The following is a 27,768-nucleotide window of genomic DNA, read 5'->3' as shown; positions in this document are numbered from 1 at the left end:
TGGAGACATGCCAGCACCCGCCCTGTGAAATCAGCATCTCAGTGCACGGAGTTGACAAGTGCGCCTCCCCCTCCGAACGCTGTTTGACACATACCCATCGTTGTAAGAGGCTTCGCCTCTGGCAGTTTTTTTTTTCCTTAAAAAAAGGCAAGCTCAAAGCCACTGATTACACATTCTGCTCACACAAGCCTCTGTCTCGCTGCTGCAGTTTGCGCGTAAACGGCACCGGGCACCAGTGCGGAGAGAGACGTATACGCGCGGCCGTTTGGATGTTTGATGGTGTTTTGTGAGTGGAGCAGCAGCAGCAAGACGATCTCTGTGGATTTCAAGCATCGGATGCTGTGATTTATTTTTTATTTATTTATTTCCTTTGGAGAAGGGGAGGGAGACTTGTGCAATAACGCACCTGTGGATGCACCAGCGTCAAACGCTCCCCTGATGTTTGGACTCAAACCTTTTGGAAAGAAATCATTCACCACAACATTTAGCTGATATTCACTACAACATTTTTTTTTTTTGCGGTGCTTCTTCTTCTTCTTCTTCTTTTGTTAATTCAGGAGAGAAGCGCGACATGCTGCCGAGCGTTTCCATCCTGGCGCTTCTCCCCCTGCTGAGCATCAGCATCCGCGGCTGCGGCGCGTCCTACGTGCCGTGCGAGCCGTGCGACCAGAAGGCCCTGTCCATGTGTCCGCCGGTGCCGGTGGGCTGCCAGCTGGTCAAGGAGCCCGGCTGCGGCTGCTGCCTGACGTGCGCGCTCGAGGAGGGCCAGCCGTGCGGCGTGTACACCGGGCCGTGCACGCGCGGGCTCCGCTGCCTGCCCAAGAACGGCGAGGAGAAGCCGCTGCACGCGCTGCTGCACGGCCGCGGAGTGTGCAGGAATGAGAAGTTGTACAAACTGCTGCACCCAAAAGGTATTATTAATGTTCAAACGCGTTTGTTTTAACAGTGAAGACCTTTATTTAGAGCTGAATTACAGCAGCATATAAAGAGTTATCACTTTAAATGATGTTAGGGATCAGTCAGATTGATACTGGTCCAATATCAATATTGATACTGCATGATGCAATTATTTGATTAATATGAAAATGAATAACATTATGATGATGGAGAGTGCTGCAGCCAAAAATTGCATCTTATTTGTCAAAAACAATCCCATTATTTGGGTCCATCTTTTGACTGGGATGCAAAAATGACCAATCAAACCTATTTTAAATCACATTTTCATCATTTACTTCTGTCTCTTGAACATCAGCAGGCCTGTACTGTGTCCGTTTTTACATCTGCTTTGATTTTAATATTTCACTCATGCTGTTATCAGAATGTCAATTTAATGACCTTTACAACTTAGGGATGAGCCAACGATGCTCAGTGTTGGTTAAAAATCACTGGATTGGATGTTGCAAAAAAGCAAATGATAAAAAGGCACAGTATGGATTCTTTATAACTCTGTATTGATATATTTGTGTTGAATTTAAGCCTCTGGCCACTAGTTGGCAGCAGACATTTGTCCATTTGACTCTCCCCCCTCCTTCCAGACCTCTAGTTAGACAAAGCAAACTGTCTATTGTGTATGCACACAGTATAATCACTGTATCCTTTTATATCGCAGTGTATCGCGCAGTACAGTGTATCGATAATGTCGTACAGTGTAATAAATAAACGTGTGCTAGCCACAGATCTGAAATAGCAAACAGCTGGACAGAGACGTTATTCCTCCGCTGTCAGCAGAGGAATTTTAATGGAGCCCGCAAGAAACACACACACACACTTGCAGAGTCAGCTCGCGATGCACAATTAAAAGCAACGGCCTCCAGACTGTTGGAAGCCATTAGTGTTCCGCAAACCGGTCGTAAGTCTCGACGCCATCAGGTGTGCGATGATTTCACTCTGTTCGCTGAAGCTGACCCAGAGCCGTTAAAGACAAACTGACACCTGTCATTACAGAGGCACACGACTCAAATCCTCCCCCCCTCCCCCCCCTCATGTGCCTTGACCTTGTGAACTCTGTCAACAATGGGCGCAGAGCGATAATGGGCCTTGTCGTCTCACCTGGTATAGCCCTTTTGGGGGCGTCGAGCAGTAAATGAGTAGGTTTTCGTGTGAGTGGCCTATTGCCCTCAGGGCCACCTCCCCCCTCTAAAGCTGACACTAAAGCAGGGAGAAGATTACAGGTGGTGCTCTGTGAGGCTCCTTGTTGGCTCCCGTGAATGGCAGCTCAGGGACAGTCCCTGTGTCTGAGCACTGAGGAGAGCTTTGTGGGGAATCTTGGCTACTGGCCCTTGAACTCTCTGTCTTCAAGGTGTGAAATCATACTTCACAATCTCTTCCTTTGTCTACAGTTTCTTTTCTGCTTTTGTCGTCTGGCCTTTTGTCACTTCCACCTTCACTTGCCCACCAACTGCGTCCTTTTTTTCCCACACCTAACCCACCTTTTTTTTATCCCCTTCTTCTCTTCTTTCCCTGGCTGGCGACTGCCCCGCCTCATCTTTTCCCAACCTATTCTTCTCAGCCTCTGCCGCCGCCACCACTCCATCCCTTGATCGTTTCCATTCTGCCTTGCGCTTCATTTTCCTGCATATTGGGTCAAGTTTTTTTAGTGTTGAAGTGGAGCAGCCCTGGAAACATAAATAATCTCTCTGACTGTATTAAACCTCAGAAGGTCAGGCCAGTGAACTGCAGTTTCTCTGGCTGAGTCACATTAGTATGGAGTCCTGAAAGGAACAGATAAGAAAGTAGGAAAGCATTTGTCAGAGCTTAGATGTGATTCTGACATTAATCGTGCACTCCTTTAATATTATTCTCATTGTATTCCCTTCTTTGCCATGGCATGTTGCAGAAAATTCAACCGTGCTATGATTATTCCAACCTTGAGAGCAGCTCAGCATCTGAGAAATCATTGTCTAAAAACCCTCCACTCTTCACTCTTCTATTCATCTTCCCTTTTTTTCTCCCTTTCCCACACTATCCTCTGCTCCCTCCCTCCCTCCACTCTTTTTGTCGGTCCCACCCTGGTCTCTTCATCGCTCTCTCTCCCCACTCCTCCTCCCTCCCTCTCTCTGTCTCAGTGCTGCAGGCTCAGGCTGTGCAGTGATTCAGCAGAATACAGGCTGAGGGTGGGTTACCGATCTCCCCCCCCTCTGTCCTCCCCCTTCTCCTCCTGTCAGCTACAGCCTCTCCATTAACTCCACATCTCCTGCTGAGCGCTCACCCGACACACAAATTAAACAGAGCCCACGCGCTCGCTGATAAGCACACGTCTCATGTAAACACTGCATTTTAAAAAAAAACAGCTGAGAAGATCCACTGATGAAGCCAGCTGGTGCTGTATAATCATTGGAGTGTTTTTGCAAGTAGGGATGAAGCAATATTACTTTTTTAAAGACTGATAAGGATGCCGATATAAGTCTTTTACCACTTTTGAATAACTTAGATGTTAAAAAGACATTTGTGCTGCTGTATGAACAATGCCGAACTGTACATCAGTATACCAATGATCCAATGATTTGGGCCAGTAGTGAATCAACATCAATGGCTTCAAAGTATTGCAGTGATATCAAAACTGAGTATAGTATCAACAGAGATATGGAGTATCATATTGATATCAAAACTGAGTATTGATATCACATTGATATCAATACTGAGTATCGTATTGATATCGATTGTGAGTATTGTAATCATATCAATACTGAGTAAAGTATCAACTGTGATACTGAGGATCGTATTGATATCAATACTGAGTATAGTATCAGCAGTGATACTGAGTATTGTATTGATATCAATACTGAGTACAGTATCAACAGTGATACTGAGCTTCTGATTGATATCAATGCTGATTATCGTATTCATATCAATAGTGAGTATATAGAGTATAGTATCAGTAGTGATACTGAGTATCACATTGACACACATAGCCTACTGAGTATGTATGATACCGATATAGATAGTATGTACCATATTGTATCGGTACCAAAACTGAGCATCGTATTGATAGTTACTAAGTATGATATCATATCAATACGGTTACTATAAAATCGCATGGATACAGCGTACCATATTTATACCAATACTGAGTATCATATTAGCTCATTCCTAGTATTTTGGTGTATTCCTTTGCCTCTGCGTGCTCGCAGCTGACACAGCGAGATTGTAAGGCACAGCTGAGAGCAAATGAGGCAAGGAGAGAAGCAAGGATTTGTTGTTTTCTGTCACTGGTGACTTTCCAGGTCTCACAATTGAAACATGAGAGGGAGAAAGAGAGAGATGGGAAGAAAGAAAAAGAAATGAAAGATGCGATCCATCAGCACTGGTCAGATTAGACGTGCTGGAGGATTAGCAAGTGAAGACTTGATTGGACTTAAGGGGAAAAAAGAAACGGTGTCAGCAGTAAGCAGTAAGGGGAGGACTCTTGGCTTTTCCACGAACCTGTCATTATGGGCAGTGATGACATCATTATGATCTTATCATCATTGTGTAGGATGGGGGGGGGGAGTGGTAACCTTGTTTGACCAGCAGGTTTTGCACTGTAGTTTGGCGATCACATCAGCGCAGGAGCAGAGAGGGGGTTTATGTGCATTTAGTGTTCTTCAAATCGGACAAAATTAAACGGTAACAAGAGCTTGACTTGGCAGTGGAAGTGGGCCAAAGGCCGCTTAGGACACTTGTGAGGCTGATGCACGTTTAAATATGTAAATGTGGCTCGCTCTGCCCTCGACATGCTCGCCGTGGTCGCATGAATAGAGGGTGGGATGAGGGAGTGCAACTGTGTGCAACTGTCCCCCAGGTTTCAGTCAAGCACTCTATTTTTTTGCACAGATGAAAGGCCCATGTGGGCAGCTGTGGGGGGTTGGGACCCAAAATGGGCTGTGGTTGTTTCTGGTGGCTCACCACATGACAAGTGTAATAGCATGTTTTCCTGGGTCTGGGTGCCAGGCTGAGGCTAAATATCTCATTTAGGTCACTGGCTATAAAAGTTTTAAAACCCCTGGTCCACATATATACCCCAAACTGGCAACCCGACTTGCCATAAATGTAGGCTCTGTTGTCCAGTATGTCAACACGTCCAAACTGAAACTGGCCGCTAGCCACAAACTGTGCTTAATATGAGCTGAGCTGGTGCAGGGGAATCATCACGTTGTGTTGTGACGTCTAATATCAGTATTTCGCTTCCATCATCACTGTGGTTCCATTCTGAACCCATCTTCGCTTGAAGAAAAATCCCTAATCTTACACCTGTTGACATCAAGTTGTTTGTGCTTGTAATTTCAATCCCACCTTGTCTGTATCCTGCACGAGTACCTTTCCGAGTAAGAACTTTCAGGAACTATGTACTTCGTATTCCAGTAAGGATATCATTCTTCTTTGCTTGTTACAAAACCGTTTGTCCCTTCAGGCTGCTGTAGAAACATGTCGGCACAAGGTGGCAGCCTCCATAAAACAAGGCCCTTCCCTTAAGTACATATAAAAGGCTTGTTTTCAGGCTACAAAAAACCAAACACTTATTAGTTATTTCAAAGCAATTATACAAACATCTGCAGGGCAGGCAATTACCAGAAGGCTTGTGGCAAAATACTCTAGAAATATCTGAAATTAAGACTCGCATAATGCCCCTGTAAAATCAATAACTTGCTTTTGTGAAGTGGTCATCCATAGGCATCCATAGAACCACATCTCTTAATCCTATAATCCTACAAATGTGTTGAAGGATTACATATAACAGATTTAATATCTTGAGAAGTAATATGTACTTAAAGAGTCATTGAATACTGGTCTGTTATGCAGCATAACTTGGTAAATAATGAGTTTCTCGACTTTGAATCCATAATAACCCTACATTATATTCTTTATATTGTTATGGTAGTGTGCTTTGTATCACATTTAATTCTAAGCGGGATTAAAAGAGGTCTAATAAAAAGTCTTAAATGTGATTTGGAGAACTCATGTTGGTAAAACATTGACCAAACTTTGATAAAATTGCCCTGAAAATTGTCAAAAAATATGTTGAAATTCATACCATGAAAAGCATGTTTATATTATGCTTTTCTCCTCTTTAATTATAATATTATAATAATATTAAATGTAAGCCCACATGCAGTGCTGGGAGATTTGTGTGTGCATGCACAAGCTTGTGTGTGATACACGCGTCTGCCAAATGCATGACAGGGCTACATCCAAGGCCTGTTATTAGGCCTCAGGTAAAACCGCAACGTCTAAACAATGAGTGCAGAAAGAAGAAAACCGTGAACCATGTCATCCTCGCTCTGTCTCTCTGTTAGACGACAGTCAGGACGGCGCCCTGCTCCCCGTCCCCGAGTCAGTGCTGCCCCAAACCAAGGTGCCCATAAGGGACCACATCAGCAGTCGCAAGGCCAAAGCCATGAAGCAAGCCAAGGACCGGAAGAAGCAGCTGGCCAGACTTGGACCTGCCAGCAACCTGGACTTCTCCCCGCTAAGCCTGGATAAACTGGACCCTGAGTTCGTAAGTGAAATCGGGAATTCTTTTGCTTCCCCCCCCGATCAGGATTTTAAAGCGGTTTCCCGAACCATATATTTTGATTTGAAAGAGCTTATGTACTCACTGCCTCAGGCTTTATTGGTCTTGGGCTGTGACTAAAGACTAGTTCTGACAAATCAGCAGCTGAGATGCCCTACGGGCCCTCGTTCACACGTGACAACGAGGCGTGAACATGGAGTGAAATTACAAACATTCTCATTAGTGGAGGTATTTTTCTTTCTAAAAAACTATTTAATTGCTGGGTTTTTAACTAATGGGAATAGCTTTGATGAACGATTTGGGGACCATAGTGTAGAGTTGAAAAAGCATGTAGCAATGCAACACAAGATACCAAATAGCAACTACCATAACATTATAACACAAAGACGACAACTTGATGATATTAGTTGATTGTAACTAATGCTAATTTGCTATACAGTAAATCATTGTAGCATTTCATAATTTAAATCAATTGAACGATCAAGGCTGTAGTTAATAGAGAAAATAGTATCCACAGTTGCTTTGTCACTGAGCTCCACAATGTCTTCGTTGTTCTCTTCTTCATCTGACTCATTTTGCTGTATTTATTTATATTATATAAATTTTTATTTCAAAAATCCAAGGTATACCTGCTAATTTTTGTGCGAAAGAACATTCATTGCTTATTTCTACAGCTTATCTTAAAGGCCCCATATTATGCAAAATCTACTTTTTAATCATTCAAATCCTTATATTTGGGACTCTGGAGGCCCTACCTGTCGCCAAAGTGTGAAAACAGATGACAGTCATGTTTTTGTGGTCCTCCTCAGTCTAAGTGCAGGAGATGAAACACGCGATGTTGACTTTCGCACTCATTGGGACGTCACTAAGCGCTAAATTCCTAAAATTGTTGTCTCATGGAGATCCGCTTTGTACGTAAAACACGTAAGAGTGCAGGTGAGGGCAACAGTATCTGAAAACCGAAAGTCTCCGAAAAGTTCTATTCTTGGCTCCAGTGCAGCACAGAGTCCTACACAAACTTCCAGCCTCAGAGGATTTATCTGTCCAGTGGATACATGTTATGACGGCAATGTGCCTGCTAGAGCCTGCAAATGATTGTTTTTCCAAATGCTAACTGCTGTTAGCTCCCAGTAGCCTCTGTGGCTGATGTCATTTCCTGTCCCTTAAGTTTCGTTTTACCTAATAATTATACTTATAATATGGGACCTTTAAACTTTTATGGCATTTTACTGTGTTACACCTAACCCATGCACATATAAAGACTGTAATCACACAAACTCAATCCCTTTTGTTTCTGTGTGTGTGTGTGTGTGTGTGTGTGTGTGTGTGTGTGTGTGTGTGTGTGTGTGTGTGTGTGTGTGTGTGTGTGTGTGTGTGTGTGTGTGTGTGTGTGTGTGTGTGTGTGTGTGTGCAGGGACCCTGCAGAAGGAGGTTGGATAATCTCATTCAGAGCATGAAAGACACGTCTCGTGTCTTGGCGCTCTCTCTGTACATTCCCAACTGTGACAAGAAGGGCTTTTTCAAGCGTAAACAGGTACGGATGCATTCTACGTGGCGTTTATTATTCAGGCTACATCTGTACGACTCATTTTCTCCGCTTTAATTCTCCTCTGGATATGCCTGTCGTCCACATTTACCCCAGTGTTTTAGAACGCAGCATAAGCAGAGGAGAGAATCAGCTTCCTGTTTACACCAGCATGCACATGCAGAGTATACCTAGAGTGTTCAGAGCTAAAAACCATTGCGTAAACACAGATTTTCATTTTAAAGGGAACATATTATGCAAAAACTACTTTTTAATCATTTTAATACTTATATTTGGAGGCCCTATGAGTAGGCAAAGTGTGAAAAAAAGATGACTCAGTCATGTTTTTGTGGTCCGCCTCAGTCTAAGTACAGGAGCTAAAACACACGTTGTTGACTTCCGCACTCATTGCTACGTCACAATAAGACATTCCTGGAATTGTTGTCTCGCGAAGATCCACTTTGTCCAAAAAAAACACGAGAGTGCTGGCGAGGGAAGATAGTGTTGTATTCTTGGCTGCACAGTGCAGCACAGAGTTCTACACGAACTTCCAGCCTCATAGGATTTATCTGTCCAGTGGATACATTTTCTATATGATGGCAATAATGATGGCTTTTCCAAATGCTAACTGCTTTTAGCTGTTGGAGCCTCAGTGACGCAGACGTAGTTTTCTGTGTCTCATTTGCACTTAAAGAGACAGACACTCAAAACAGAGCGTTCTGAACAGGGCTGTTTTGGCAGGGTGATTGAACTGATGTGGTGCTTCCTCCTTAAGGTATTTTGACCAAAGCATGTCACAGACATGTTCATTAGGACACCAGGGAACTAGGTTAACTTGTAGAAATAGGGTATAATATGAGTCCTTTAAACATAACCACAGTGAAAATAACCTCTCTCTAACCATATTTTGCTGCAGTGTAAGCCTTCTCGCGGTCGTAAGAGGGGAATCTGCTGGTGCGTGGACCGGTTCGGCGTGAAAATCCCCGGCATCAACTACACCGGAGGAGACCTGCAGTGCAAAGACCTCGACAGCAGCAGCAACAGCAACGAATGAGAGTCCAAGCAAGTTTGTGCTCGACAGAGCCGCGTTCTACGAAAAAGAAGAAAACCTGCCAATCAAAGCTATAGCACACTTTATGACTGCCAGTCAGGAGAATACGGCACAAATGCTCATCTATGGTCAGGTGTAATGGACTGCGTTACTGTGTTTTGTACTGTTTTTTTTCCTGAGGGGAGCCAAACTGACAAGCTTAGATAAAAGTCTGCACACGTCCTGTAGATCTTCAAAACTGTCTCCCCCACTCACCGTGTAACTATGTTTCAGGTTAGCTAACACCTATATTATATATTTGTATGATATATGATGACATGTTGTGAGTGAGTAAGTCATACATGGCAAGATCATGAGACAAAACATTTTAAATGTGGCTTTGTTTCGCTTTAGTGATAAAAAACAATAATTGGACAATTTGGAGACACATTTGATGATTTAAATGTAGTGATTATTAATCGTGTGAATGATATTCTGATTTACCTGGGGGGTAAATTAGCTAATTTACCTGCAGGGTTCATGCCGAAGATTAGGAATTCTCATTGTGGGTGAAAAGAAGCAGAATCAGGTGATAAGAAATATTTTGTAAGCCTTGACGAGTCATGTCATTGCAATTTATAAAAAAAACATTGTCCTGTTTTTACCACTTTTTGAGCCAAATCAGTGGACACAGAGCTGACAGAAGCTTTACGAAATAGTTTGAAAATATAGGCAAAGATACAATCGATTAAAAAAATGGAACCAAACTTACTTTATTTAAGTTTTGCATCAGTCTGTGCTCACAAGTCAATTCAGCATTAAAATTATGAAAAATCCAATGCGCAATTAAAAAGGGCACACTTATGATTTATGAAAATGTTTTATTTTCACAGCTAGAGATGTGTTTTTTGTGTGTTATGGTCCTTACAGTGCACTAAGCTCATTTCTGTGCCACTATTTAAGTCCTTCTCCACTTTTGCTCGTCCGTCTGGATGTGCATGAGTTACGTAGTCCGGCACGGGAAACCAAGTCTCAGTGAAAACCTTAGTCTGTATATGGAAATGGAAGGAAATAGTATTAGAATTAGCCACAAGAGGGCGACTCCACTGGTTGCAAAAAAAAAAATCAATTTTGTAAATGATGTTCCCATTAGAGGAAAATAAAAGATAAAATATGGCACTTATGAGTCGAGACCAGTGTTTCTGTCAGCCTCAGACGTCTGTATTTACGATTTCAAAAGATTGTTTTGCAACCAGAGTGTAACATCCATTTTTATTTACAGTCTTTGATGAAAACCAATAAACTGTACTGTGACAGGTTTAGATGTTTGAATGACAAGTCCAAACTTTTGTAAATGTAGTTGCGTTGAGTGTGTGTCTGTGTCGTGTACGTGCCATGCCCTTCTAGTTCTCAACATCCAAAAAAAGCTCTGGTTTGAATTCTCAGTTGTAGCGATGAACACGCCGCCCCGTGCATTTCCCTCCACGGCCCAAACACAAATTGTATGCAAAGGCCGCGGCACGCTCTTTTTTTTAGTTTTTTCCACACGCCGGGGTCGTCACTGCCACCACACAGGCAAATGGCGACTTGCTCTCAGGGTTCATCGGGTCCTTTTTCAATCCCATAAAGAGCAGAGTCGCCAGGTTTGTATGGAAATTCAAGTGCCTTCTGCCCCATGCCACTTTGAATTTGGATTTGCATGATGTGGATCCTCTGGAACGCTCCAGCACACAAACAAGACCTTTTTTTTTTGGGAGGGGGAGTTTGTTCTTATTGTCTAGTATTAACAGGTCAAATATCTTTAGATACATATTTATGTTTTAGTTATTGGTCCTTATGATCAGAATCATTAGATTGTGATGCTAGGAGAGCTTCCTCCTCTTACAAATGGACTCTTTGCACGGCGGCCATTTCGACAGGTCCCAGTCGGAAAAGCACAGGTGTGAATAATTCAAAGAAGGATGGCCGAGTTCCATTTAGCTTCCTCAGTTTCAGGGTTACAGACGCGTCAAAATGGCCACTGTGCAAAATAAAGGCGGCGCAGATCAACTCCACGTTTCATATTCTCACTTTTAAGAAAGAAAAACAAGATTAATGTGAACATTATGGTCAAATATTTATCAGGCGTGTAACTGATGTACTTGTTTTCTTTTCTGTCTTTTTTTTCTAATAACAAATCACTATTTAAATAAAGTTCCTGTACTCTCAAAAAAGAAAAAGTCTGCTTATGTGCACTTTTGTCAGGTGTGATCTCTGTGACCTTGAGGCAACATGCAGGCGATTCCTTTTCTTTTTGTTTTGTTTGTTTTGCTGTCGAAGCAGGAGCAGTGTGACATCACACACTCAGGTGTTTCCACTCAGTGCTTCGCTAGCTGCAGCTGCAGAGCAACGTCAGCCTCCATGTGGAGATGGTGTACATCCTGTGTGCATGTAAGTCCCATTTTCACTCTTCTCTTATCAATTTTTAGCTCCTTTAGCTGCTAAAATCGCACTAAAATCTCTACTGTGCAGAGGTCAAATCAGCTGACCTTCATTATAGGTCATTAATGTAACACCTCCTGTTTCACAGCTACACAAAGCTCATAATCAGACCTATTGACCCAGTATGTTTACACTTTCTCTCACTAGTGAGAATGTAATATTGACATGAAGAAAGAATAATAATACACAATAAACAGATTGTTTATAGGTTGAGGTTTATAGGTTATATACATATATGTATGTGTATATATGTGTGTGTATGTATATAAGTATGTGTGTATATATATATAAATATACATACATGTGTGTGTGTATATATATATTTAGATATATATGTATGTATATATATATGTGTAGATGTATGAATGTAAGTATATATATATTATGTGTGTGTGTATATCTATGTATGTATGTATATATATATATATGTGTTTATATATATATGTATACAGTATATGTTCTTGTTTGTATGTTGTATGTTTTTGTTATTTCTAAAAAAAACACGGACACAAAGTCAATTTATCACCATTTTTAATAGTGTTTTAAAGTTGTTAATGACTAGGCAGCCTAGAGTCAGGTCCTCTATATTGAACATTCAATGCACTAATACAGCTAACGCCAATACGTCTTCCATTTCCTGTTCAACCGTGTATTAAACATGAGGTGAAGTCAAAGGCTACAGTTCAGCAAGCCATAGGACCAAAAAAATAAAATAAACAAGCCTAAAAAACAACAGCATATATTTCGAAGGCTTCTCATCTCTCAACACGTTACAGTACAAAACATTTACTGTATAAAAGAGCAAAAATCTGAGCTAACTCACAATTAGTAAAGCAGAGGCGTGGACACTCCAGCTGACGTCGTCGAACATCTACAGGGAAAAAAACTCGGCCTTATCTGTCTCCTACTTTCATCCTTTTTGGCCGATGTTAAGATTCCAAAATGTCACTGTCATCAAAAGAACCAGAGAAACAGATAATATATAGCTTACTCGGATGTTCCTTTGTTCCCAGGTTGTTGGGGGTTTTTTTTCTTTCTTTTTATAAGTTACTTATATCTGGGTCATGTCAGTGAGCTCCAGCTCCAGCTCACTCAGGTACTGGCTGCAGTTGGGGTCGCCTCGCACAGTGGGGGCTGATGGGATGGGTCGGCCTGTGTGGGGGTTCACGCACCAGCACTCGCCTCTCTGACCGTGCAGAGACATTTTGCACTGAAACAGAAAGAGTTGTTTGTTTTTGTCAGAATATAAAGCTCAAAAAGGGCTTTTAACCACATGAACTTTGAGACTCATAACATGCCACCCACTTCCCCCATGCATCACCTGTTTGAGGTTATACTGCCCCCTCTTGTCACAGTTGGGGATGTGCAGGGCGTACAGGTCTTCCAGAGGACCTCGGTTATCTCTGAAGGGCATCTTAGATATCCGCTCCAGCACCTGGTCGAGCTCCTGCTGACACTGAGTCTTTAAAAAGAGGAAGAAGATCATGTCTGGGTGTGTGTCAACGCCACAGTTTGCTGTCAACCTTGTCAAACAAGAAACTCTGAAGTTGTTTTAGCAAAGGTCTTTTCTTTTTTTTACTAAAATTCCACCATAAAACACAGGAAAAGTGCATTTTTTTCTTGTTTTAGCCATAAAAGAGTACTGTGAGTATGTGTTTCTGCTCATATTTCCAGAATAACCTTCTATATCTGGGAGTTATTTACAGTTTACTGCATGTTAAAATAGTGCATTAATGATTTAAAATGAAGAAAAAACTATTTGTTAAATTTGAACAGCATCATTTTGTTTCAGCTTTTGTCTCAATGTCCAAAAACAGGCCCAGACAAAGGAAACAGCCATTTTTTCCCAACTCTCTCCTCTTGTGACAAAGACGCAGATTATCCGGCTTCCCTGCAACAGCGTGAGTGAAATTACCGTAATAATCACACGTTTACTTTGCCGTGCAACCTCTCAGCTTGCCGAAACCGCGCAATAGCGCAAACCGTTGCGTAATTGCGGTAATGCAAAGTGTGCTCGCGCAAACGTGTCATCTGCGATACACTCGGTGTTAAAGGGTTCATTTCATGTGGCCTATTCCTTATTATTAATTAATAATTAATGGTAAATGATAAATTTAGTAGTCGATTAATAATCTATTTATTATGTTACATTTTTGTGATTTATAGATTCAATTTGCATCATAAACATGTTTATTTTGTGAACTATATCATTTCTTTTTTTTTTATAAATTTTTTTTTAACACACTTTCTATACTGTGTGTCAACAGATTTCTTCAAATATGGAAACAAAGGAAGCAGGAAAAACAGCTGCAGCACCAGAGGGAGGCGACACTGCACCTTTAAAAGAAACTTCCCAGCACACACCTGCACTGCTTTCACACTTAGCCACAATATTTCTTATTTAGTTATTCATATTTCTTCTTTTTTTTTAAAGTGTAAGTAAATTGACTGCAGCAACTCGGATGTGAGTGTAACTTAATCAATTGATTGAATTGAATCGTTATAGTTTTTAAAGTATAATGTTCCATTAAAAAATGTAATGTGCCATTACAAGAAATATTGAATCAGAGGATTTTTATAATTGCCCTTTATCTGATAAATGATTTTCTTACACATTTTTTTTAATAATCCTTTTAAGACTTTATTGATTTTACTGGTTGTTTTTTACCATCTTATATTGATGGTTTACACTGGTTGCTTTTTAATACTTAATCAAGTGCAATACAAATGAAGGTATTATTTTCATTATTTTTAACGTTTGTAGAAATTGAAGATGAAATAATTCAAATAAAGTTGCATGAATTGTTTTTATATTCATATCAAGGGTTGGGTCAGCTACGGCGGTCGCTAAAACCATCATGTTTTTACACACTGTACCTTTAAATAGTGTGATAACTGTCAATGGGGGGAAAAAAACAAATGTTTCGCTGTTGAAATCCAGCTCTACTCATGCCTCACCTGCTTTGGTCGAGTAGGTTTTACCTCCTCCACCTTGTTGGTCTTCATCTTGGTCTTCATCTCCTGCCTATGTTGACGTACGGCGCTCTCCTTGGGTCCCAGCCACGCGGCCTCTTTCCTCGGCTTGCATATGATCGGGATATCACTGACCCCCTGCTCAGGCGGTGGCTCCACAGCCTCACCTGCACAGGGAGAAGATGCCACATAAACAAAATCATTACAAATCCCACATTTTGTATTATTTTTTTTTTCAATATAATGCGACTAAAGTCCTCCATAGCAGCGGGATTTTGGCAGAAAAGGACTTCTGTTCTTGTTCAAGGACACTTCAGCTTTTGAAAGCACTTAACCTGTGACTTTTCGAGGGGGGGGGGGGGGGGCGCCTCTCAGCACTGAGCCTCTGCTGCCCTACTGCCGTCACTTTGGTAATGGATTGGGCTTTTTAGAGGCTGGAAGTGGAGCTAGATAAGCGCTGATCATTTTTCAGAGTGTCAAACACAGTGTACCGCTAGGCTAAAAAGAGCTTTGAGGAAAAGTGTGGGAGCTTGGACCATGAAGGTGCAGGAAAATAAACTTTTTTTTTTTCTTTTTTTTATAAACTATACAGATAATAAATAAATAGAAGATGATTCATAGCATAAATACCATCTCTGCTTTTCTGATTAGAGGCAGATGAATTACTCAGTTTTACTCAAGTTTACACATCTTTTTGTTCTCAGAAACATGATAAACGCTGCTAAGCAGAACCGTTGCAATGGCGTAGGCAAACAAGGCAATAGCCTCGGGCCCTGACTTTGAACTTTTGTCCATTGGGGCCCCAAAAGGACAACTAATAGATCCATGAACGCAACAACACCAGGTCATCGGGACAGCACCTAAAGGTGGCCCCCACTAGTTTGTTGTCGGAGTCGAGAGTCGCTTGCTATTATTTTCTATTACTTTAACTATATCTAACTGAGTGTTGGTTGTGTTTATATATGTAAATCTATACATTTGTTAGGGGGGTTCAGAAAGGGCCCCCAGAGACCCAAGACCCAAGAAGTTATGAAGAAAACATTAAATCTTATCAAGGTGTAAAAAAGAAGAAAATGTTCCAAATGTAAAAAATGTAAATTAAATTGATGCACTAATTGATCGGCTGCTCTGATTTCTAAAAACAACAAAACCTAACGTTCATGTTGCAATTTTAGCAACTTTCTGCTAATGCATTAGCTCAAAACGTAAGTTAATTTGGGTTTGGTCAGTTATTTCTTTGTTTTATCCTTAATGCTTCTTGGCAATAGATGTTATACCGTGAGAAAGCCTGTTTATTTCCCATTTAAATGGTGCCACATTTATTTATTTATCATTTATAAGGAAAATACATATGTGGGTTGAGCAGCAGAGTTAAACTAGCTAAAAACGAGCAAAAAATATTCAGTTTACTGTCATATAAACAGAATATATTCAGAAGCTAAAATATTACACCGCTGGTTAATCAACGACCAAAGTTGTCTATAGTTAAGATTTGGATTTGAAAATCCAAACTAACTGAACTCAAGTTGATGCCGTCTTGTGTTTATTTTAATCCAGGTCACCGTTTGTGTGAGTACAATACTTGGTTCACTCATGATAGTTTGTAATGGTGAAAGTGGGGTGAGCTATGATGTGTCCAGACCAGCAACTGAGGTGAGTCACTTTTTCATACAGCGAAGGAACCGCATGCTTGTGGTCTGAGAAAAGTTGGAACTTTAGTCACAGGCAGGTTTCCACGGCTGCTTTTAGCCCCTAATTACGTGATTCTTTCATAAGTAGCATTAAAGGTGGTAATAAATGAACAGCAGTTGATTTCGTTTGGATACAAAAGAAAGAAAGGGACATTTGCTACTATTAACTAGCTGTTCTGGTCTTTCTGATGTATTTAGCTTTTAGCTCTGGTTTTATTTTCTGCACCTTACTTCCTGTTGTGGCATTTCCTGTCCTAGTGGGGTTTTTTTGTTCTCCCTGATTAGCCACACCACTTCCTGATTGTTTTCACCTGTGTCTCATTATCTCACGTCCAGCTCCTCTTCTCTGATTAACTGACATGTTTTCACCGCTGCCATTGTGACACGTTAATGTTAACTACCGTTTGCTAAATGGCTACCGTCTGCCATCATTGATTTGATTGTTTTCGTCCTGCAGTTTTCCTTATGTGATGTCACTCATCAAAATGGCTGCTGTGCAAAGAGCCCATTGGTAAGTGTCACTTTCTACTAATGTCACGACCCTACTAATCCTATAAACCTATTGAGGGTCCCAACCGTGTGTCTTAGCAAACAGTCCAGGACATTTGGGATTTAGGTTCATTAGGTAACATTTAGTTTGTTGTTGTTTTTTGGGGGGTGTTGAAGTGTATAACTGATTTAAAATATAACCAAAATTAGCCTTTGCTGATTTTCCTTTAGCTGCTTTTTGCTATTTGAAGCAGGCGCTTCCAACCAGTCCAATGCTATATGGCTTTGCTAAACTTGATGCATTCACCAAAAAGAGATGAGATTAGATTTGTGAAAGTGCATTTACATCCTTTCTGGTATTCAAAGGCCACCATAGGTACCTTGATATGCTTTAGAACAGGAGGGGTGAGGAGGGGTCCTCCTCTTAATTGCAATTTGCGGGATCGCCATTAGATGTCACTAAATCTTACACACTATATATACCCACTATATATTTTGTGGCTCAATTTCTCCATAATAACCTTTCAGCATAACACGATCTAATGTAGAACCATAGATCTGAATCCTGAAGTTATTTTCAATACTTTTTTTTCAAGACTTTCAAGACCTTATCAAAAATATTTAAAGACCTTATAACCACTTCAAGCTGTAATCTGCAACATTTTCATTTACATTTTCCCATGTCTGACGATTATGGAGTTTGTTTTGTGCGGTTTCAGATGTAATTTCGCACCTGGAGGAGCGCGTTCGTAAGATGCGCAACATCACGTGTACGTGTACGTGTACGTGTACGTGTACGTGTACGTGTACGTGTACGTGTACGTGTACGTGTACGTGTACGTGTACGTGTACGTGTACGTGTACGTGTACGTGTACGTGTACGCCCCCGAGCCGGATGAGCAACGTTGTTTTTAACAAACGCAGGGAGGAAAATAAATACATTCATGCATACTTTTTGCAGTCCAGCTTTAAGTTAGAATTTTAATAGCAAATGAAATCGTGACAAGACTTTTTAATACTTTTTAAGGCCCTTATTTTTCCCAAAATCGATTTACCAACTTTCAATACTTCTTAAGATCCCGCAGACACCCTGTCTTGTTCCCAAGCTACGTTGAGACACAACCACCAACAATTAAAACTTTCATTAGTTAAAAATGTATGGAATAAACAACAAGAAATTCAGATTTCTTGTCAGTGGCAAAAACAATTCCATCATCCCTCTCCTTGGAGTCTTCACATAAAACTAAAATAATAATTAAAAAAAAATTATAAAAAAAAAACCTGAAGCTAGACTGAAGCCATCTGTGTTGTTTCTGACAACAGAACATACTTTGGAGTTCACAGAGGAGTGGAAGAGGAGTGTCGCGCCAAACCAACACGACTCAAGGCGAAAAAACACAAATCAAAATGATGTAAAAATTCCATCGAAAAACAACGGGACCACATCTCGGCTCAGTTTAGCGGCTGAGAATAATCGTTTCAAACGTGCTGAAAGGCCTTTTATTATTGACACAAAGTTTTTCCGCAGGAACATTTGTGTTGTTCACCTATGCGCAGCTTCACTTGACACCTGAAGGAAAAGAAGGGGGAAAAAGTAAGAGACAGTAGAGAAGGTCAGACAGTGGGTAGATCGCAGTTACGCAACGGTCAAGCTGTAATGTGCAGACTTGTGGAAAGGCATTTGTAATCCGGAGAATGAAAGCAAGAGTGTGTGTTAGTGGAGGGATTGACTGCACTCAGGTCATTTTGACACCCTCTTATAGAATATGATTACAAAAGGCCTAAGAGAGAATGGGAGAAGGAACATTCCAAAAAAAAAGAAGCAAAAACAAGGAGCTGGTTCCTTCTGCCATCAGATGGATGTGGTGTTGTTGGACTTGAGTTACGACCTGCTCCAACCTTGTATCTCATCTCATATCCATAATGCATTAAACTAGACCGTTTTGTCCCATTTGGTTTGGTTGCTTTCACACCAGAGGAACCGTACCAAAGTAGGGCGGATACGGTGACAACCCCTTCAGGCAGGTCTCGGACCGGTTGATTTGGTGGACTAAACACGTTTGGTGTGCACCAAATGCTGAAAATGTGAAAGCACCCTGAGAGTCTGCAGATAAACATATTCAGGGCCATTGGCAGCAGGGGTGACTTTTGTTTTGCTGGATTACATAATCCCTGCAGTATCCAAGCCATCACAGACACTTGAGATGACCATTTAAGAGTTACAGTTAAGAAGCTTAAAAAACGATAAGACGGACCAATTATAACTTGTGCTAGCCAATTTAAGCTGACATAATTCTCAAAACATGTAAGAAATATTCTACCCGTAAAGAAGAAATAAACAGCCCATAACATGACTCGGCTAAAATGCACAGCGATCTGTCCAATATCCGATCCTTTAAGGGGGCACTAGGTTTCTGCAGTGCAAGCCATCCCACAGCGGTGGGCTGTGGATCAGCAGTATCAACAGAGCAGCAGGCCGACTGTCCAGTCTACTGCTCGAATTAATCCCCACACAATAGCCCCCCGAGAGCCTTTCTTTTTATTTCTGATCCATGCTGAATTCCCAGATGGCACGTAAGCCAAAGAGTGTCATGTCTGATCGTCTGAATTCTGGTCAGCTGAGCAAATGACCGGACTTGGCCGAGTCGTGAAGAATGCACGCCATGGGCTGAAAAAGCGCCATCATGTTTCCGTGGATTGTTTTGGCTGCCAGGCAAAACGTGTTGGTGTGATGTCTTTCTTATATTTTACAGCTGGTTCGGCTTCAGTCGTTTTCTTACGATATAAAGAGGAGCTTTAAATGTGTGGTTTATGATGAGCTTTGAATGGTGGAGTTGACCACATATATATTTAATTTTGCCAAAGTGGAAACAGCAACCAAATGAATGTAAATTACAGTTTGTGGTGGTCTATTTATTTTGTAGTTGAACAATTGTAATTCAAGAGAAATCGCATTTAAGACCGGAGAGGCTTTAAGCATGAACCATCACTTTAAATAACAGTAAAAGGTTCTTGATATTAATGATCATATCTTTAATATGTGAACTGTAGTTTGGCAGTTTCACACAGGCTGGAAATGTATTAGTGTAGGTGGTGTACTGTACGTTTGGAACAAAGGATTCACAAGCTCAGCAGTTGTAATACTGACAATAAACAGCTCATCACAAACAGCATCAGAGGCTGGTGGTTCTGGCGATTTGGAACCAATTCAGGCTCCGGTTCTCAATCCTATTCCCTGACTGCGCACAATAGCGTAGAACTTTTATGAATTTCTTGGAATTTCTTTGTAAATAAGAGCAGAAGTCAGCCAAACCCAAACCATGCCTTTTCACTTTTTCCGCCCATTTTGTACACACACAAGAATGAAAACTTGCAACCTCACTGCTGAACTCTGAGCAACAATTCCATTTTTCTCCCAAAGATATTATTCTAAATCGCAGTTTTTGCAAATCTCTGAAACAAGGTAATAATGACCTTGAAAACTGACGATCAATTAGCCTTTCAACTTTTACCGAACTCTGTTGAAAAGAGGCTTCAAATTACTTTAACTAAACATTTATTTTACCTTTTTTGAATTAGAATTATATATTTTTGCACATACACCAATTGGTGACAGTGAATTTGACTTCCTGTCCTTATTATGTACAAGTAGTGAACACACACACAAGGAGCAAATGGGTGCCTTGCTCAGGGACAGCCCAGCCCTTCACCCATCTTGGGGTTTTAACTGCCGACCCTCCGGTTACAAGCCCTATTCCATGCCTCACTGGTTAATATACATATGGTTTGTAGTATTATAATGCTATTTTGGGATTATTAAAACCTTGTACTTCACCAAAACAAGAAAATAACACATTTAAATATACCATAACTTCATGAAGCCAAAACTGTTGTGCAAAGCGAACTTGAGCTGTTTCATTTTGTAAGAGAATTGTGGAGTTTTGTTTTTAATAAAAGAAAAAGTGAACGTGTTGATAGTTTGGAGAAATTGAGCCACAGTTTTCTGGAAATGTGTTCAAAAGTTTGGAGGGGAAAAATTTAACTGCAGGAATGCAGTAATAGGTAAAAATGAAAGGGAGAAAAGGCAAAATCTCTCCAGCATAACACGCTTCAGAAACTGTGAAACAGGTCAACTGCCACTTAAGAAATTTTCTTAAAAGGCACTTCGCCGAATAGCTGCAGTCCATCATCCATTACAAGGCCTTGTGGGACTGTTTTCCTAGAAACACGAATTCGGCAGAGTGCAGATGTGTTTACCTTCCAGGCTTTCTGGCTCACAGCAGTCATCTACAAGCACCGCTTTGGACAGGCTCTGGCACGTATATGCACACACATACTGCGGCATCCAAGACCAGGCAACTCGCTCACTACCAGCACCACTGGGTGAACTCTGGGGGCGACTGTTCCAGACCTGAACTAGGACATGAGCCGAGGCAAGCTGGAACACATTGGATGTGTGGGGCATCGCACGCAGCTATGCTGAAAATTAGCCTGAAAAGACACATTCACACTCCCCTCTGTGTATCAGCTCAACTTATTGTCACATCAATAACAAAATAGATATTTCTATCCCCGTCATCATGGAAAAATAGCTTGATCAATACTGAATTGATTCCTCCTGGTGGTTACCACCAACGTTAAAATTATATTAGTTGGCAATAAAATTCTGAAAGATTGAAAGATGGCACAAATGTCCCTGTTTTTGGAAAAGCCTTGGGCGGGTCAGTGTGGGGATTATCTCCGAGCTATTTCAGTCCTGCGGGCTCCGTCTGGACAGACACCCCCGCAGGTACACAGGAATGCCCCTTCTTAGCTAATAATGTTATATCAGCAGCCAGATGGCACGAGAGGATTTTTTTAACCCCTCCTTGTACTTTCCACCTCATTTTTCCTTTTATAACTATAACTTTTATAACGGTTACCGAGGCAACAAACAAGTTGTTTTCCCTTATTATTATGAACATGCAAACCTCCTTTTGGAATCGATTTATGTAGCTTTTTCTAAACTTAGGTTGTTGTCTAGCTACCAAATATGGGTTCTGGACTTTGATCGCCAAAACAGTGAAACAACCACTTAAAGGTCCAGTTTGTCACATTTTATTTAGAGTTTTACTCATAAAAATATATATACTACCTATAAGTATGTTTGCATAAATGTATAATCACTTAAAGGACTCATATTATACCCTATTTCTACAAGTTAACCTAGTTCCCTGGTGTCCTAATGAACATGTCTGTGACATGCTTTGGTCAAAGGATGAAGCAACATAGTAGTTCAACCACCCTGCCAAAACAGCCCTGTTCAGAACACTCGTTTTTGAGTGCCTGTCTCTTTAAATGCAAATGAGACACATGAAACTACGTCAGCGTCACTGCAGCAGTTAGTATTTGGAAAAGCGATCATTTGCCGACTCTAGCCGGCACATTGCCGTCATATATAAAAATGTATCCACTGGACACGTAAATCCTCTGAGGCTGGAAGTTTGTGTAGAACTCTGTGCTGCACTGTGCAGCCAACAATAGAACACTTTGCGTCCAGATTTTGGAACCATGTGCAAAGAGACCGCGTTGGGTGAACTACCACCTCACCAGGTAGGTGGAGTATAAGCCCCGCTCACCAAGTAGAAGACGTAGTCGCCAAGGATAGTCATCGACCTGGCGACCCTGGAACTGGCTGACACCCCGACTCCCCTGCCCGACGGACATTTCACATTTCAGCTGCGAGCTGCTCAAGCGAGACGTGTGTGTGGGAGATTGAGCATCAATCTATTATTCTATTATATATGGAATGCGTCCAACTCCCTGCGTTCAGACTTGTACCGCCACCCGATGGTGATGCGGGATACAACGCGACTGGAAGGATTATATGTCTCGGCTGAACTTGGGTGTGTGAATAAACTCCCTGATGATTGGGGGGAAAAGAAGACAATTTGAAGTATTTCTTCTCAATGAGTTAATTTCCCCCATTGTTCGCTTAGTTTAACTTTGATTTCTCTGTATTACTTATTATTACGGTTCAAATTTCAAACAAAAAATGTGTGTCCACCTCACATTTTTGATTCACTCGTCCACACACTTCGCTCCTCTCACTTTGCTGTTACCTCTTATCTCTCTGTCTCTTGTATAATTGTTCCAGGGTTCAAAGGAATATTGGCACTTACCTTTGACCCTTCAGACATTAGCAGAGGAAAGATTGCAGTGAGTGCCGCTCACAGGATGATCCGGATCAAATCAATTCTTCTGTAAACGTTGGTTAATGTATGTGACATTTCTTTAGTGTGCATTGGGTTGCAAAAAGAGAGACATAAAAACAGGATGTCATGGTTTGTATTATATATTGTGTATAAACACATTTCCATGACATTCATTCATTGGATATAGCCAATCGACTCTCTCTAAGTCTCTAAAGTAACACAGTGCCGTGGCACTGGAGTCCAGGCACTGTTTACCACTTAGCTCCATTAGCTGTGTTAGCTCCTTTAGTGGCCTTAGTGTGTCTACAGTTGAACTGCAGCGGTCTGTTTATGAGACAAAAAGAGCAGCGCTACAAATAACCAGCGTACCTGAGCACTGCGTATGTGTGACTCTATTTTTAAAGTTTAGCGTTACTTCAGAGACTCATTTTAACAATCGGGAGTCGCGTAAAGATGACGTAACGTGCGTCTTTTTCCGGTCAGTTGTCATGGAAACGCGTCATGTTGACGCCGTTAACATGCCCAGCACTAGTCAAGACAGACAGAGGCAAGAAAAACACTGTGCTAGTAAAACGCAACAAAAGTTCGAACAAATACTAAGGGCCCGTTACTACTAAATCCCAACCCCAAACATAAGCTAAAATAAACGTGGACTACACAGATTTGTTCCTTACTTTCTCACCTACACTGTAGAACCCGCAACACACATCGTTGGTCAGATCGTTTGGGGTCATGATTGTACACTCTGGAGTTACATAAAATAACTATATAGTCCTGCATTTTCACAGCAAAATGTTGGTTAAAAAGTCTAAAAACAACACATCACTCTTATTTTTCTCATAAATTGTGGATCAAAAGCTGCGCCCTCTGCTGGAGCCCGCTCTAATTACTTTAGACCATGTGAGAGGGTTTCCAAGTTTGACTGAAAACACAATGTCCACAAAAAGTTTCCGGAATTAATTCTTCTGTTCCAAAAAACAGGCTAATTGCTTCTTGTCCCTGCCTGCCCCTGTGCTGCTGATGCATACACACAACCACTCTCTCAGACAGGACTGATAGTATTGCTTGACAGAGCCTGTTACATCGTTTCTGTTCATAACGGCCGAACAGAGACACGAACAGAAACGCACTGCGGCTTTAAAAGTCTCTGACACTCCATCCATTAATTCTACCTCTTCATTAAATAGCAGTTCCCCCTCATCCGTAATTTGAAGATTTATTTCAGGAGGATGTAGTGACAGTAGATCTCAATCCAGATTATCCTGTTAGTCTATTTTCCGGCTGTGTGTCTCAGAAGTATTTATTGCAGGGAATCAAATCAGTGGATTCTCAACCTTGGCCAAACAAAAAGCAGGAACCTGACAGGAGCCTGTTATGTTCCACCAACAGTCACTTTATCATATCTTTTAAGAGTATAAACAGTGATGAATTGTGAAGGTGATAAATGCAGTGAATTATGAACAAGGTTCTGTGCCTTCTCAGCCTCACTTTGATTGTTTTCCTCTTGTCCCTGATAAAGCTGTCTCCTCCCTGTCTTTGTCAGAAATCACTCTTCCTTCTGCGGTAGCGAGGCTTTTATCCAAAACTACTCCGCAGTCAGAGCCCATTTCTAAGCTTTCAGTATTTCTTGGACGCACGTCACTGTATCTCAAACCTTTCAGCTTGCAAGCCTGACCCACACCCGAGGGGGTAAAAGGAAGAAAAAAAAGAAGAAAAATCAACGACAACCTTCAAATTTCCTCCTCGCAGGCAAACCTTTACATGATGTTTTCACGAACTCTCTCTCTCTCTTGTTTTGCTCTTACGTAACAATCCATGTCTGTTTGATTACTTGTCTGTTATTGTTTGAGGGAAGGCTTGAGAGACAGACTCTGCGGCACAAGGGTTGCGTAAAAGTGGAAGTAAGTCATGATCGTGGGCTGATTATTGAATCATTCGTGTGTCTTGAGGCGTTTTCTGACCTTTTGTCAGCACGCTCCGAGAACAGAACAGCTCTGAATGCCGTCTCCGGTAGTTTCTCTATGTTCCAGGGGCTTCGGGGCCAAAATAAACACGTGTCAGTCTGGAGGTAAACTTTGACAAAGCGTGGATTTGGGACTGAGTAGAAATCACACTGTTTGTGACTAGTGCTGCTCGGCTTTCTCACTGACTGGAGTGTGTTTGAAAATCAGCCAGTTAATGAGGCCGCGTGTGCTTCGCTGCTCCACTGTCACCTTTCTTTGTTTTAAAACCAAAACCACATCCTTCCACGTCCAACTAATTTTCCAGACAGTCAGTCACTGTCAACAATTACTCCCGGTCAAAGCCTAAAGTCCACCTTTTCCAATCAATGTGACATTCTTGCTGCTGCTGTCTCTCTCTCTGTGTCCGTCTGTCTCGCGCAGCCCCCTGTTGAAATGTCAACATCAATACTGTGATGTTTTTCTGTATCCATCGCAGAGAATCCGTGCAACTTCTGGGAATTTTGCAGGACACTACCTTGGATTTCTCTTATGCCGCGTGTTCGAGAAAGGCAGATTCTGTTTTTGGACAAGGGTGGAAAGAGTGGGGGAAAAAAGACTGTAGGGGCCAGATGTGTTCAGATCATAGCTGAGGTTAACTTGTTCCTTTTGTTTTCTCACATCCACCCCCTTGCGCACACCAGGATGCCTCGCAACACTTTAAAACAGGTCTGTGCAGCACAGAGTTTGACAGGAGTGTAAGAATGCATCACGCTTTGGGGAAAAGTGCTGACTGCACAAACTTCCACAGGGCTGAAGGATTAGGGTGAAACATTGGAATAGCGATTTTTCAAGTTAGGCTACTGTGTTATTCATTTAAAACAAGATGAAGTATTGCCACATAAAATTAAAGCTGTGGTATGTAGGTTTTGGTGCCATGTGTTTTTGTTGTTATTGTTATTCTGCCTCTTTGTGAACAGAAATGGGATCACATTTATATGCTGTGCCCTTCATCTTAAAACAGGCTCTGTCAAGCAATACTATCAGACCTCAATAAGGGAGTGGTTTGTGTGTATACAGCTGCAGAGCTGAAGTGGGCAGGGACAAGTGTTTATCCCATCAACCCAGCTGAACGACTAGGTTTTTGAGCGATAGAATTCACGTTTACTGTGCTTTTAATCAAACGGCAACCTGTTTGATTGGCATTTAGCATCTAGTGTTGGGCGGTTACTCTGTGCATATACAACTGTACTTTTGCTTTTGCCAGTAATTACTTTACTCATTACAAGTACTTTAAGCAGATTTAAACGCTATGCTATATCATAATTATTTTTTTTTGTCACATCGGGAGTAAAATGCTCAAAAGTTCCTTTGAGAGGCTGCTATTTACCGTTCTGCTTTGGATTAGAGCCACAACTGTATTTAGTTATTGCAATCAATAAATCTGTCAATTGTTTTCTTGATTAATCGATCAGTTCCTTAAAATGTTGAAGAGTGTTGGTCAGTGTTTCCCAAAACTCGGAATGATAACATTCTCAAAATGTTGTTTTGTCTGCAAACCAAAACAATTTAGTTTTTAATGATTTCTTTGTTATACACTGGAAATGAACCAGAATATTAATGTGCACATTTAAGAACCTGAAAAGTCAGAGAGCTTGCTTTACATACAGACAAAACCCCACTCAAATCAATTAAATTAATAAGGATTAATTGTTGCAATTCAGTTCCCCCAAATTGTAGAACACAATGCTATGGTATTATGAGAAAGTTATCACTTATAACACAAAGTGATAAAAGGAAATAATGGAGCAATACACTACAGTAACTTGTCCTACTCTGGTTATTTCAAGAATGGAGAAACTCTTTGAATATATCATGTCACAAGCTTCATGACCATGCAATATTCCTCAGCCTGCAGTCTAGACAGCCTCATTAAAAATTGATAGAGGGAGAAAAACAGGTTTCCAGTAAAGTGACTGACCGCTGGTTTGCTCCCGGTGCTCCAGGCTGGCGGTGCTGGTCTCGGGGTCCACTTTGCGCCGGCACTGTCCCTGGCCCTGCACCAGTTGCTCCAGTGGAAGCTCCGAGTCGGGCGTCGGGTAGCAGCGCAGAGCGGTGGCGCACCTCGGGGTGTACACGCCGCATGTCTCGCCCTCTTGCCGGGCGCACACGGGGCAGCACCCGCAGCCCGGCTCACGCACTATCTCCTCGCAGGTCTCGGTGAGCTTCGGGCACAGCGCCTGTCGCTCCGCGGTGCAGCCCGGGCAGCGGAACACCATCTCGGCCAGGGAGGCGACGGCGAGACACGCGGAGAGGATGAGAAAGCTGCAGCCCACGTACGACCGCATTGTTGCAGGCTGGAGGTTGTTAGGTTATTGTGGGGAGATGGTAGTCATGAACATAAGTGGGAAAAAAGGGGAAGAAATGTGAAAGCGAACAGGTGAAGCCGGAGGCTGAGAACTCTGCTGCTGGGTCCTACAAATTCCCAGGTTTGCTCTCTTGGACCACGAACTCTATGATGGGGAAAGGAATTCAAGTCACTTTTTTGGCTCTATTTTAGCAAATTGTATTCGAGAAAAATATCCACAGCTCGCAGTGAGCGAGAACCTTATACCACCCTCTTATCTTCACTTGTGTCACAATTCAGCTCGATTAAGATAAAAGGTGGCTCGGTTAATCAGGTGGGTTGATTAATAATTAATTCATTAATCATCTAATTTGTGGTTATATATGTGGGTTTACACGTTTTTCTCAATAAAGCTTCATAAAAGATACAAATATACTTTTTATAATAGATAAATAATACATAAAATGCAGATTGTTTTGGTCTAATTTGTCATTATTAAACTGTTACATTTTAACATTTAATCCTTAAAAAATAGGGTAACAACTGCTCATATCCTCTAAATTCATTAAATATTAGTATTGCTCACAATGCTGCCTCTAAAGCAGGGG

At 41.5% G+C, this 27,768-nt stretch overlaps 2 protein-coding genes across 2 annotated transcripts; one reads left to right on the top strand and one right to left on the bottom strand.

The window, feature by feature from the left end:
• Positions 1–571: 571 nt before the first annotated feature.
• igfbp5a (insulin-like growth factor binding protein 5a) lies at positions 572–9,069 on the top strand (the record flags this gene model as incomplete). Its single annotated transcript, XM_083892724.1, has 4 exons — positions 572–911; positions 6,273–6,475; positions 7,905–8,024; positions 8,932–9,069. 4 exons carry the CDS (start codon positions 572–574, stop codon positions 9,067–9,069), a joined length of 801 nt encoding a protein of 266 aa, XP_083748850.1.
• A 2,971-nt stretch (positions 9,070–12,040) lies between these two features.
• On the bottom strand, positions 12,041–27,178 carry igfbp2a (insulin-like growth factor binding protein 2a). Its single transcript, XM_083892702.1, has 4 exons — positions 26,795–27,178; positions 14,485–14,666; positions 12,848–12,988; positions 12,041–12,736 (listed from the first exon to the last, which is right to left on the bottom strand). Exons 1-4 carry the CDS (start codon positions 27,159–27,161, stop codon positions 12,578–12,580), a joined length of 849 nt encoding a protein of 282 aa, XP_083748828.1. The 5' UTR covers positions 27,162–27,178; the 3' UTR covers positions 12,041–12,577.
• Positions 27,179–27,768: the final 590 nt, after the last annotated feature.

Source organism: Microchirus variegatus (genome assembly GCF_963457635.1).
Source record: "Microchirus variegatus genome assembly, chromosome: 1".
In the NCBI taxonomy this organism is placed as follows: Eukaryota; Metazoa; Chordata; class Actinopteri; order Pleuronectiformes; family Soleidae; genus Microchirus; species Microchirus variegatus.
This window is presented reverse-complemented; position numbering and strand designations above follow the sequence as displayed.